The sequence below is a fragment of the Pseudorasbora parva genome, chromosome 1 (genome assembly GCF_024679245.1).
Source record: "Pseudorasbora parva isolate DD20220531a chromosome 1, ASM2467924v1, whole genome shotgun sequence".
Lineage (NCBI taxonomy): Eukaryota > Metazoa > Chordata > Actinopteri > Cypriniformes > Gobionidae > Pseudorasbora > Pseudorasbora parva.
This window is the reverse complement of record NC_090172.1, coordinates 15,225,943-15,238,651: the sequence shown is the minus strand read 5'-3', so window position 1 is coordinate 15,238,651 and position 12,709 is coordinate 15,225,943. Positions and strand designations below refer to the sequence as shown.

At 42.1% G+C, this 12,709-nt stretch overlaps 2 protein-coding genes across 7 annotated transcripts in view; both read left to right on the top strand.

The window, feature by feature from the left end:
* LOC137055543 (E3 ubiquitin-protein ligase TRIM39-like) overlaps positions 1 to 12,709 on the top strand; it is a 440,141-nt gene that overhangs the window by 362,624 nt on the left and 64,808 nt on the right. The gene's annotated exons all lie outside the window — the stretch shown is intronic.
* Positions 1 to 12,709, top strand: part of casq1b (calsequestrin 1b) — a 69,063-nt gene that overhangs the window by 42,361 nt on the left and 13,993 nt on the right. For 4 of the 6 annotated variants that reach the window (XM_067429043.1, XM_067429070.1, XM_067429034.1 and 1 more), the window contains exons 2-6: positions 3,463 to 3,495; positions 5,121 to 5,214; positions 11,090 to 11,190; positions 11,265 to 11,376; positions 11,525 to 11,598. In XM_067429043.1, the coding sequence (XP_067285144.1) occupies positions 3,463 to 3,495; positions 5,121 to 5,214; positions 11,090 to 11,190; positions 11,265 to 11,376; positions 11,525 to 11,598 (414 nt within the window). The remainder of the gene's footprint in view (positions 1 to 3,462; positions 3,496 to 5,120; positions 5,215 to 11,089; positions 11,191 to 11,264; positions 11,377 to 11,524; positions 11,599 to 12,709) is intronic. The other 2 variants (XM_067429051.1, XM_067429064.1) reach the window with 1 other exon arrangement.

Below are 12,709 nucleotides of genomic sequence, written 5' to 3'. Positions count from 1 at the left end.
TCCACATCACAAGTGCAATGCTATGCCAGCCAGGGGTGGGTTTCCCAAAAGCATCAGTAGCCAACTATGGTCGCAAGTTCCGTCGTTACCAACAGAGTTCAACGATTCAGTGTTTCCCGAAAGCATAGTTCTAACGAACATTCACAAACTGCATCGCAAACTTGTCATTGGAATGGCAGCTCTCCACCTGTGGTTAGAGGCATAGTTCGTCATTTTTTTGCTGTGTCAATGTCATTGATTGCGCCGCACCTGGGCTGTGTTCTATTCAGAGTTATCGACCCTGTGCCCTATTCTTTTAGAAGATTTCACCATCCACTTTGAGTGATTTGAAAGACTTAAAGTTGTGGTTTAAGTTTATCGCATAAATCGCCTTTTTATTATTATTACAAATTCAGTTTGAAACTATATAGAAACGTGGCCTTCATGATTATTCTCCCTTCGAAGTGCCCTCTGAAAGCATTAATCTTGCCGTTGAATGCAGCCATTGTTTAGTTTGTGCGAAGAAACGGCGAGTCTGTCAAGTGGGTTATCTTTGTTTAATTTTAATTTAAAAACATTCCAAAATACACATGTCTCATATAACAATATTGGTAAAACAGTGTGTTAGAGGTTTTCACTTATATAAAATGTTAACACTCAGATTACTGTATTTTTATAGTTAATTAATTTTAAATTTTAAATGAATGTGCCTAAAGATGTATAAATAAGTAAGTGATTTTGTTGTTTTTACATTATTAGAATATAGAATACTCTCTACAAATGTGTTTGTGTGTGACTACATATATATATATATATATATATATATAGAGAGAGAGAGAGAGAGAGAGAGAGAGAGAGAGAGAGACTGTTTGCAAAAGTTTTTTTAATGTTTTTAAGTGTTCATTTAAATTATGTATCATTTAAATATTCAAAGAAACCAAATATTTAACAGAAATGATGTCACATTAAACAAATGGTTTAAACTGCAGTGGTGGCTGGATGCTGCACAGGTAGGCGAAGAGGACATGTCTCCAGCAGCCAGCTATAACCAAAGCCATGCCCCCTCTTCAGCCACCTGCAAACTGCAGAAATGGCCCACACAAAAGAGTCATGTGTACTTCTATCACCCACCACCTCCATACATTTCCAACAGCATAATAATGCAGAGTAGCTAACAACTGAATTTAAAGCATTGTTTCTTCTTATTGCCCTCTGAAGATGTGAAGCCTAATGTTGAAGGGCCAGACTGGAGAGGGCCTGATGTTGGAGGCCTGGACTTTGAAGGCAAAGGCCTGGTTGATGCACATGAATCCATATCTCCAAGGATCCTTCCATTGCAACAGGCCCCAGGATGGCCAAAACTGTCCCTTCCTCTGTAGGGACAGGAGGAACTGAACTGATACCCCATCAGTCTTGTTTGCTTTTCTCTTACGTGCCACAGCCCTCTGTTTTGTCACACTTGCAAAGTCCTTCCACTTATTCCTGACTTTGTCTGGGCTTTGTCCATGTCCATAGCTAGCATCGTTTATTTTTTAACCCCTTAAGTGTCACCCCCCTTTTTGGGGGTATAACTGAAAAGGGGATGTCCAGATTCAAATTAATATAATTCTGGAATGGTTTGGAATATGAACCTAATTTTGGGCTTGTTATTAAAAACACACTTGGAAGTTTCTTGTATATGTGAAAGAAGTTGAATAACATTTAAAACAAAAAACTTATAGGTGTAGTTATAGGTGTAAGTTTGTTGTAATAAAAAAAGTAATTTAATATTTATTTATATTTTATTAAAAATGTTTTTGTTGAATTTAATTTCATGTCAAATGAAAAGCCTTAAGTCTAAATAAGTTGTGTTCCAAATTTGACATTGATATCACAAAAAATGAGGTTTCTGTTATTTTTAGTCGCTATAACAAAAATGTCCACTAGGTTAGTCATGCTCCTTGTATGATTTGTAATGGATGACTGATTTGATTTACAATTTTTGTTTTTATTCAAACAGCAATAAAACATTCTAGATAGGTTGTAAATGATTTTTTAAACCATAAATATGACATAAAAAAATGTAATATACACTTGAATGAAGTGAAATAATTTCTGTCAGGACCACTATTGTCAAAGATGATTGACAATTAGCATACAGTTTGGATTGGCGGCGTGGTCTTGTTCTGGGTAAGAACTCCCTGTGCATCCATGCAGCCTAGCATGGATAAGAGCAGGGAGAGCAGCACTAACCCATAAAGGGTAAACAGAACAAGCATAATATATTGCATATATCATTAATGTCAATATTTAATGTACAACATAATTCAGGAATTTAGTCTGATTAAAGGGGAATCAGATGCCAAATCCTGACTGACAAGAGGAGCTGGGGATGGAGGAGGTCATTTTCTCCGGTGAAACACGATAGTTGCTGATAGTACTGAAGGAGCTTATATATGTATGTATTTAATAGACATCATATTCCTTGATTAACATATGCAAGCTTGATTAATGCGACCTGCCAGAATTAAAGCAACACTTGGTATTTGTAGATAATCTGCACCTGTAATCATAATTTGTGTGAAAACGAATATGTTGGTGTTTTACTGTCACTTGCGTTTATTTCAGTTGGAAACTGCAGTGAAATGTGCGTATAAGTAGGCATATATGTCAGAGCAGTTTTGTAGTCACGTATTTCCAATGAGCCTGGGTAGTTTGTTTGAAATTGTTTCTGAACATCTATTGACAGAGTAATATACAAACATGAGAAATGCTGAGACGAAAATAACAGAACAAGGGTCGTATTCACAAAACATCTTAAGGCTGAATGTAGCTCCTAACTTGCTGATTTAGGAGAAACTCTTTAAAATTAATAGGTGTATCAGTCCTATTTGACCAAATCACAAACAATCATAAAATGGCTGTTACCAGATATTTTCCTTAGCAATCCTCCCACAGACACTGTACACATTTGAGGTAATAGGCAATAGATCCTTGGATGCTAAGCCTTTTCTTCATAAATGCAATAAAATATTATGATTTATAAATTGTAATATGCAATGACATAACGGTTCATTTATATAGGCAATACGCATTGAATGATGGAAAATAAAAAACTGTGGTCAAGTTGAAAATCATTGGTGCCGATAGCCTTGTGGGCAACTCGGGTGAGCTAAGTTCAAGTTCCGGCTCGTGGACCTTTCCCGATCCCGTTCCCCCCTTTCTCGGTTCCACTTCACTTCCTGTCCAATCACTGTCAAAAATAAATCAAATTACTTCAAAAAATAAATAAGAAAATAAGACCTTTTACTGCTATTTAGCAGAAGTCTTTAGTGGTACCAAAAAAAAAAAGGGATACAAAGGCTTATTCAAAGCAATTCCCCTACATTATAAAATAAATTTGTTTTTAAATCTTTACATATGACTAAGAGCAATAATAGTTAAATGTATGCTTTGCTGGCTATTTTATTCTCAAATCTAAAGTCACCTGACCTTTCTCTGCAGTTGCTAACAAGCCCTGCTGCCTTGACCTACCAGGTATGTTCAAGCCCTCAAAATGATTGTTTTGTTCTGTTCTCTCTTTCTCTGTTTTTCTCAAGTCTGGCTTATCACTAAAGCTTCATCCAAAATATCTGAATAGCATCCTTCCCCCCTCACTAGAGCCATTCTAAAGGCGTTTTATGACATATGAGCTGTTTGTAAGACCCATGGAGAGAATGAATGATGCTCCTTCAGACGTGTTGGATGTGGTCGGTAAGAGCGGTCGCAGTGAGTTTTTACAGGATAGCACTTCCTGTGAGCCAGAGACCAGTGACACTCTGCTGCCATTAACTCATCCGTCCACTTATTCGTCTGTTCTTGAATGTGCCGCTCACCCTCAAGAGGAGCAGAGCTTGTCCTATCATCTACATTTTGAACTTTGTTAAGCACAGCCTTAAAAATTTTATTCTGGAAGATGGGGACAAACTCTGATGTAATGAAAATGTGGCGGAATGAAGCTTATGTGTCTTGCTGTGCGTGCCATGACTTTGACATTTGTGTGCTGATTTATTGCAGTCAGGAATGTTAAAGAATAAGTTCTCTCAAATATAAAAATGCAGTCATCATTTACACATCCTCATGTTGTTTGAAACCATGTCTTTCTCCTGTAAAACATAAAAAAGAGTCAATGTTAGAGAAATTTAGAGAAAATGTCTGAAAAGTTTCCCAATGTTCTGCAAAAGTATTAAAAGTAGGAAATGGTGGTTTGACAAGTTTGCTGATCTTAGAAAATTATACTTCTTTAAATAAAATGTTATTAAAACATAATATGAATGAATTAGTTAGTTAAATAAAACAAATTAAATAATTGGACATTGTTATACAGACTTTAATTTTTCACTACAGGTGCACATTCAATAACAAAGGATCACTATTAAATAGCAAAAAGCAGCTTGGACATTACAAATGTACACACAAATGTATGGCTTTGAATCAATGTGAGGGTGTGTAAAATTATTTTCATTTTTTAAGTGAACTGATGGTTTTTCTACAAATGTGAGAAAAGCAGGGCTATAAAGGGTCATATGATTTGGCACGTTGGTAAGGCCACTCTAAGTGTCTAAACATTCAGTTTGACTAAGATTGTAGTTTTTCACCTGAAGGGAAATAATTCTTTATAATATTTGTATTGATATTTTTTATGTATTGAATGTTACTATTATGTTTACATGCATTAATTTCAAGCATGTGTGTATAAAAGCTAAAATGGTCACATGCTTATGTTGTGTTGAGAATCATAGTGTGATTGGTCTTTTTTATGTTTATGTATGCAGTTGACCTATAAGCAAAAGCATACATACATTTGCACCTGTGTCTATGTGTCCTGTCTTTGACATGCCTGATCAGACCCTGCATTGGTCTGAACTCTTGTCTATCTCTAGTTCCTATTTCACACCGATTTAGAACGTGCAAAGGCAGCACTTCTGGCATTTGCATTGATGGCCTTGTGTCTTGTTTAAACTTTGAATATATTGAGTGTGAGAGAGATTGTGGTTGTGTTTTATGGCTGTAGTGCTGAATGGCCTACTCTTAAATTATTGCACAATTGGTAAAGGACTGAATGCTCTGCATTTAGACTATGTTTCTGATTTAGAATTGTATACTCTTTGCTGTTCCTGCAGCTTGCCGCCCAGGTGCTTGATGGTCTTGAGGATGAGGACATTGGATTTGGCCTGGTGGATTCAAAGAAAGAGAGAGCTGTTGCTAAGAAGCTGGGTAATCTATGATCCCTATGAATGCATCTCTCCATAATCTTCCATTTACAGCATGTAATATACACTGATCCACCATAACATTATGAGGCCTAATATTGTGTTGGTCACCCTTTTGCTGTCAAAACAGCCCTGGACTTTAGAGACATTAAACTCCACTAGAACCCAAGGTGTCCTGTAGTATTTTACACCAAGATGTTAGCAGCAGATCAATTAAAGCAGCACTTGGCTACTTTTGCTCTCGGGGTCCCCCTACAGTTTGGAAAAAAATAATGTCCTCAACTACTGTCGTAAGATCTGTCATCCTACAACAGGGGATGCCATCGCGCATGCATTTGCTGACATGACAACCCTGATAGCCCTGAACTAGTGATGCGTGGGTCGTCTCATAACCCCCGGACCCTGTATGTCTATTTAATGGTCGTGGGTGCGGGGAGGGTTGTAAATATATACAGTGGTGCGGGGCGGGCCAAATAACTTCATAAAAGTGGCGCCACGGGTTGGTGCAGCACTAACAGTTCCCCTGAACACTGCAAGAGGAGTTCAGAGTTCTTCTGGCGTCGCGTGTGAAATGTCTTCATCCCAGGTAACGTTACAGTCAGTGGCATATGTTTCAGCATGTCATATGAATATTATTTCATGGGTTTTATTTTTTTCAAACGCCAAATAATCACGATGCTCACGTTTACAAGCCAGCATCATTATAGTAGTCTATTGGTTACCGTTTTACAGAATCTATATGATACTTCAGTTCAATGTTTGAGTGGTAGGTAATCACCGTAACAAGCAGGACAGCATCGGTCAGGCACGCCTCCTTCAGCTCACGCCGACGAGCAAACGCTGGTCACATGTTGATCCTCGTCCTGCCTTTAATCCCATCACTTTTTCGTTTCCTCTTATTGCTTTCCTCCAACAAAACCTTTTCTTTCTTATTTGTCTCTGCTGCTTCGGACATGACTATATTATCCGACGAACAAAGTTGGGCTCGCACGTCCGAATTTAAAGAAGTGTGGGTGTTGGTGGAAGTGACGTATATGTCGTAAAGCAGTCGAATTTTGTAGTTCTTTTTGTTCTCGGGTTACTACCCGAAACCCGAAGTTTAAAAGTACGATTAAAAACGATACAGACCCCATCAGGCTATGGCAGACGTGTCATTCAACCTATTGTAAGTCGATTTATCATCACAAGAGTCTTAAAAAATATATTATGAAGGTTGAAAATTTACCTAGTGCTGCTTTAAGTCCTGTAAGTTGCGAAGTGGGTTCCCTATCATGAGGTTCCTCGTACTGCGTATGGGAAAAACTCCTTTTCTCGAGAATATGAAGCAAAACTTTATTAATAAAGGTATCTATGTAAAGAGAGTGTCGTTGCATGGCAATAACACAGCGCAAGGAGCACTCTGATTTGCCAGGCCGCGGCAACTGCAGGAACTTACGTTGAGGTGGCTGAGAGGAGCGAACCAATGAGAGACCGCCGAAAAAGGGACTTAAATTAGCATACTGGAGGCTATATAAGACCCTGATTCGCCATAGGTGTCAGGGATTTTATCTCCTTCAGGGACACCATCGCCGACTTCCAGAAGAAGCAACCGCCGTGGAAGAAGCAACCAGCGGAACCTGCAACTGTGAGGACGTCGGATTACCCTGTCTCCGTCTTCATCTCTGCCGTTCCAGCTACACCATCTGGTGTTATATCCATTGTAAGCGTGAGGTGTTGTTTTAAATGCCTCACAATTCCTGCGGCTCGTGCAGAGCCCCTCTCCTCAACGCGACCATCACATCATCTGCGTGACATGCCCCGGACGGGATCACGTGCAGCTCGCGCTCTCCAGAGGCGGCTGCCCCGAGTGTGACGAGATGGTGCCAGCGTGCAGCAGACTGGACGAGTGGTACCTCAAAAGCCGCCGCCTCTCTTCTCCACAGAAGCCCACGCCTTTCTTCCCTGAGGTACATGACGAGCTAGCCAAGTCGCCCTACTCTGCTCACGCCGAGTCCTCCTTTTCACCAGCGCTCTCAACCGTTGATGGCGCGAGGAAAAAGGCTACGAGTCCCCCCCCCCCGCCCCTCGAAGAGGCTGTCGCCACGCACCTTTGCCCGCCCTCCTCCAGAGGATGGCAGGCCAGGGCGCAGCTGCCTTCCAAGCCCTGTCGCACCGCCTCAGCTCTCGCCGGACGAGCATACACCTCCGCCGGCCAGGCTGCCTCGGCTCTTGATACTATGGCTGTCCTTTAAGTGTTCCAGGCCAGACTTCTCCACTTCTTGGATGAGTCTGACCCTGACTCCGGAACTTTGAAGGACCTTCGCAGCGCTAAGGACTTAGCCCTTCGTGCTACTAAGGCCACCGTGCAAGCCATTGGGAAGAATATGGCGAACCTGACGTTCTTAGAGTGGCACCTTTGGCTGAACTTGACTTGAACGAGATGAAGGACGCAGATAAAGCCTCCTTCCTGGGCGCCCCCATCCCTACTACGGGTCTCTTCAGTCCATCGGTGGATTTGTGGAACGTTTCACCGAGACACAAAAGGCGTCGCAGGCCATGAGACACTTCTTGCCTAAGCACTCCAGCTCTTCGTCAGGCCGTCAAGATAGGGCTCTGCCCCCTCAGGCCGCTAAGCTGGCGCCGTCATTTTCTCGGCCTCGCTCGGCTTCCAGAACACGCCAACGTTCCCGCTCTACAAACTGCAGCAGACAGCCGAACGCTGAGGACCTCGACCCAAGCTTGTGTTGAGCCCCGAGCCTCTGAAGCCATCCTAGCCACAGAGAGAAAGAGAAGATTGTCAGGTCCCGCCTCGGCCGGATATGATGGCGTTATCACGGCGACCCAAATAAATCTCAAAAAGAGCTTTTTCTCTGTTGTAAATGTGCCCTCTTCTCAGTATGTGCTCCTACACTCATATACCCCTCTCACTCATGACTCATGCTATAAATGTTCTGGCACTCACTGCACAGTGCAAGCCACCACACACAAGCACTACTCCCCTGTGTCACAAACACAAAATGGCTGCGCTGCCGAGTTCCCTACAGTAGGCAACCTTTATGTGCGCCAGCTCCATCCACTATTGTTTCGGGCTCAGGCCTGGCAGGCCATCCCCGGTATATCAAGTTGGATTGTGAACAGAATAAAACGGGGTTACTCGCTTCAGTTCGCTCGCAGGCCCCCGCGCTTTCGCACCGTGGTCGAGACCTTGGTGAAAAGCAGCGTCAGTCAGAGATTTCGAAACTGTTAGAGAAGGGAGTGGTGGAACCCGTTCGCCATCTCTAAGCGAGTCGGGCTTCTACAGCCAATACTTCCTCGTTCCGAAGAAGGACGGAGAGCTCAGGCCCATCCTAGATCTAAGACATTTGAACAAAGCTCTGATGTCTTGCTCTTTCAAAATGCTAACGGTAAAACAAATCCTCGCGGACATTTGCCCCGAGGATTGGTTTTTCATAATAGATCTGAAAGACGTGTACTTTCACGTTCAGATAGCCCCCCACCACAGGCCATTCTTGAGATTCGCCTTCGAGGGGCAAGCTTATCAGTACACAGTCCTGCCATTCGGGTTATCCCTAGCGCCCCACACGTTTACGGAGTGCATGGATGTGGCATTAGCCCCGCTCAGGCTGAAAGGGATGCGTGTACTCAACTACCTGGACGACTGGCTTGTGATAGCCCAGTGACGAACACAATTGATAACACACAGATCTTGGCTCATGGGACGCCGTCTTCGTACTATGGTACTAACTTCCCTAGACTGCTGAACCCTTTGTTACCTGATAGCACCACTTTAAGTGTTCGGGAGAGAGAGAAAAGATGAGACATGAGATATTTCAACAAACGTCATCGAGTGCATGACCTGAACAAGCTCTCACCTTGATACCAGGTTTGGGCCACGGATCAAAAGGTGTCGGGAACTGTGATGGAGGAACATCCAACACCACATTCTTACCAGGTGGAGGTGCCTCATGGAACTGTTCGGAGGAACCACCATTTCCTCATTCCTATGGATGTTAAGGAGGGTGATTGCGACTCCCAGGCTGGTTCCCAGTTGACTGAGAACATTACAGAGCGACAAAATGCACTGGTACCTCAAACAGATTCCGTCAGTCCAGAAGGAGCAGTAACTAGAACTAGATAAGGGAGGCCAGTCGTAAAACCTAAAAGACTGGATTTATAATTACTCTACTGTAGCTTTAGAGTACAGTTTTCACAGTGGTCTGACAGATAACCCTGAAGAGAAAAAAAAGAAGGGGAAATGTTGCTGTCATGTTGGGAAAAAGTATAGGGGTAAGCATTAACAATTTGCTTTTCATAACTTTTTGTAGCCTGAAGTAAACAGTTTTCAGGTAATGTTCATCGGTACAAAATATTGTTTATTGCTTATTGTTCGGGTGTGTTCTAAGCAATGTCTACCAAGCATAAAATATTAACGACTCAATGCTTTATGGTTATTCTTGTTTTCTCTGTTAAAAGGGGAGATGTGGGTGTAATACAGTTCGTAGATGGGAAGGAAGGAGGCGGGAACCGGCAAACATTCAACAACTTTTATTAAATAAACAAAACGAAAGTAAACCGCGGGCAGCCCCTCACGGACGACTGCCCGGACACACATAACAAAACATAAACAAAACTCAACGTAAAGTCCAGGCCTGGTCCTCTCTTGTCCTTGACTGGTGTCGCTTGTCCTTAAATGCCTCCGAGCTTCCTCGAGAGGACTCGAGACCGGTATGGCTCGCAGGTGACGCTTCTTCGCAATCACGTCCCCGGTCTCACTCGCTCCTCTCATGTCCCTCGCTCGTTTACCTCGCCACATACCATCGCCCCTCGCAGGCCGGGGGTACACCCGAGACTGCTCCTACTCCCCCCCAGGGGGCCCAATCTCCGCGTCTCACATGTCTGGGGTATGGCCGGACAAGACGAGAGAAGCGGGAGACCGAGACCGAGGGCATTTTGCAGCGAGCCCCGTGCTCCCTGCTCCTCCCCATCATGGCGGACGACAGCAGGCTCGCGGTCCTTCTCCATCCGCGCTGCCCGAACTCCTCAGCACTGCAATCTCCCTCAGCTGTGAGGGCTCTTCGACAGCGTGTCCTTCCCTCCTCCCGGGCCTCGGCACCAATGTAATACAGTTCGTAGATGGGAAGGAAGGAGGCGGGAACCAGCGAACATTCAACAACTTTTATTAAATAAACAAAAACGAAAGTTAACCACGGGCAGCCCCTCACGGACGACTGCCCGCACACACATAACAAAACATAAACAAAACTCAACGTAAAGTCCAGGCCTGGTCCTCTCTCTTCCTTGACTGGTGTCGCTCGTCCTTAAATGCCTCCGAGCTCCCTCATGAGAGGACTCGAGACCGGTGTGGCTCGCAGGTGACGCTCCTTCACGATCACGTCCCCGGTCTCACTCGCTCATCCCATGTCCCACGCTCGTTCACCTCGCCACAGTGGGATAATTATGTAGTGAAACTACATAACAATGTTTTACATAGTTTGAACCCTGGATACTGTTTATGCCCACAGGGGGGCGTTGTGAGTGAGGGGATTAAAAAGAGGAGTGTTGTTGAGAGTCGACAGGAGTTGGTGTGTTTTGTTTTACTCTCACAGAAAACTAAGAAACACGACAAATTAATGTTTAACAGAATTTTGCACATTTTCCTTGATCCATATTAATTTATGTTACTAGAACAACGCTCTTATCATTAAAACATTTTCTTCAACATTTTAAAATTAAAATTAGGACTATCACTGGCTGATAAAAAAGGACTTTTTTTAAAAAGGTCTTCGGGTAAATAATTTCTCAAAAATGTTAATATAGCATCCAGACCATCTGCTGAATTAGCCAATCCATCAAATACATCTTAAGGGGTTAAATGTTCATCAGACACTTGTATTCTGCAGGCCTGCTGGAGGTGGAGAGCATCTACATCTTTGCCGATGATGAGATCATTGAGTACGATGGCGAGTTGGCAGCCGACACGCTACTGGAATTCCTCTATGATGTGAGAGCTTATTCCATAATGGTTATAGATCACACACCTAAAGGTCACTATTAATTGAGTAATTCTTCTGTCAGGTTATTGAGGAACCAGTGGAGATCATCAGTAATGACAGAGAGCTCAGAGGCTTTCATAACATCGAGGAAGACATTAAACTCATGGGCTTCTTCAAGAGCGAGAAATCTTCACGTTAGTATGCCTTTTAGGGTTTGCCATTTATAAACACTGATACAATTTCTAGATAATTTCAGGTTATGAATCAAGCTTAGGTTGTATGTTTTTCCTAAATTAGTTTTTAACAAGCAACTTCCATCATGCTTAATTTGCTATTTTTCAGACTTCATTGAGTATGATGACGCAGCTGAGGAATTTCATCCCTTCATCAAGTTCTTTGCCACCTTTGAGCCAAAAGTAAGTGCTTTCACACATTCATTCATTTAATATATTCAATCATTAGTTTACAAAATACAACTGGCATGTGACCCATTTATTAAATTATAAGTAAAGAATGCTTATAGAGAAAGTAAAAAAAGTTTTTTATATATATAAATTAATACTTTTATGCAGCAAGGAAACATTAAATGGATAAAAAGTGACAGTAAAGACATTTATAATGTTACAATTTAAATTTTATTTTTACAAATTAAATTTCAAATAAATTCTGTTGTGTCACAGAGCTTCCTACGAGACTTGCGCCTTTAACACTAAACACATACAAATTATTATTAGGATTAAGTAGGAAAACATAAGTTGTCTTGTATGATTTGAAATTATAAACCCTTGAAAGCAGACTAGAAGCCTTTAAAGTGTCCCTATTTTGCTATTTTAAAAGTTCCTACAACTCCGCGTGTCGGGAACCAAATGCCCATATCTGAATTTCAGCTCCGGATCTTCCTCAGCACTTGTATGCAGAGGAGAGCTGCACCATGAAGCTGCAAGTTAGTTTCAAAAGGTGATTAACTTTTTTTTATGCTACCGTAGACATCAGTGTTTATATCCAAACACAGAAATAATAATAATGTGTGGTTGAAAAGACTGTGAAGCTGTTTCATACCTATCGCCTAAATAACAACTGCTCTTATTGGGTCAGCGGCAAAGCCAGAACAAATTTGAATCTTTGCTGTGATCGTACTTGTCAAAGATTGAATAATAATAGCCACATTATTGTCATTTAGGAATAAAATCATGTTGGTGGTTGAATCGAGATTGCAATCTTTTAACTCTTTCCCTGCCAAACACGGAATGTTCTGTTATTTGTGAGACAACGCTTTCCTGCCAAACACAGAATTTCGAGACAGGTCTAACTGCAGAACCGCAGAACCCATATATACGTCACTCACAACAGTCTGATGACGACAACAGTGCCACGCCACAGTCTCATGCCGGAAGTGGGCGGAGCTGATTATCTTGTATACACTGTTCCATTTGGAGCGTTTGAAGCCCAAAGTGTAAATGATGTTAATAATGTAAAGTATTTATTAATAAGTTCTAATAGAAGATAGATAGAGAGGTGATAGATAGG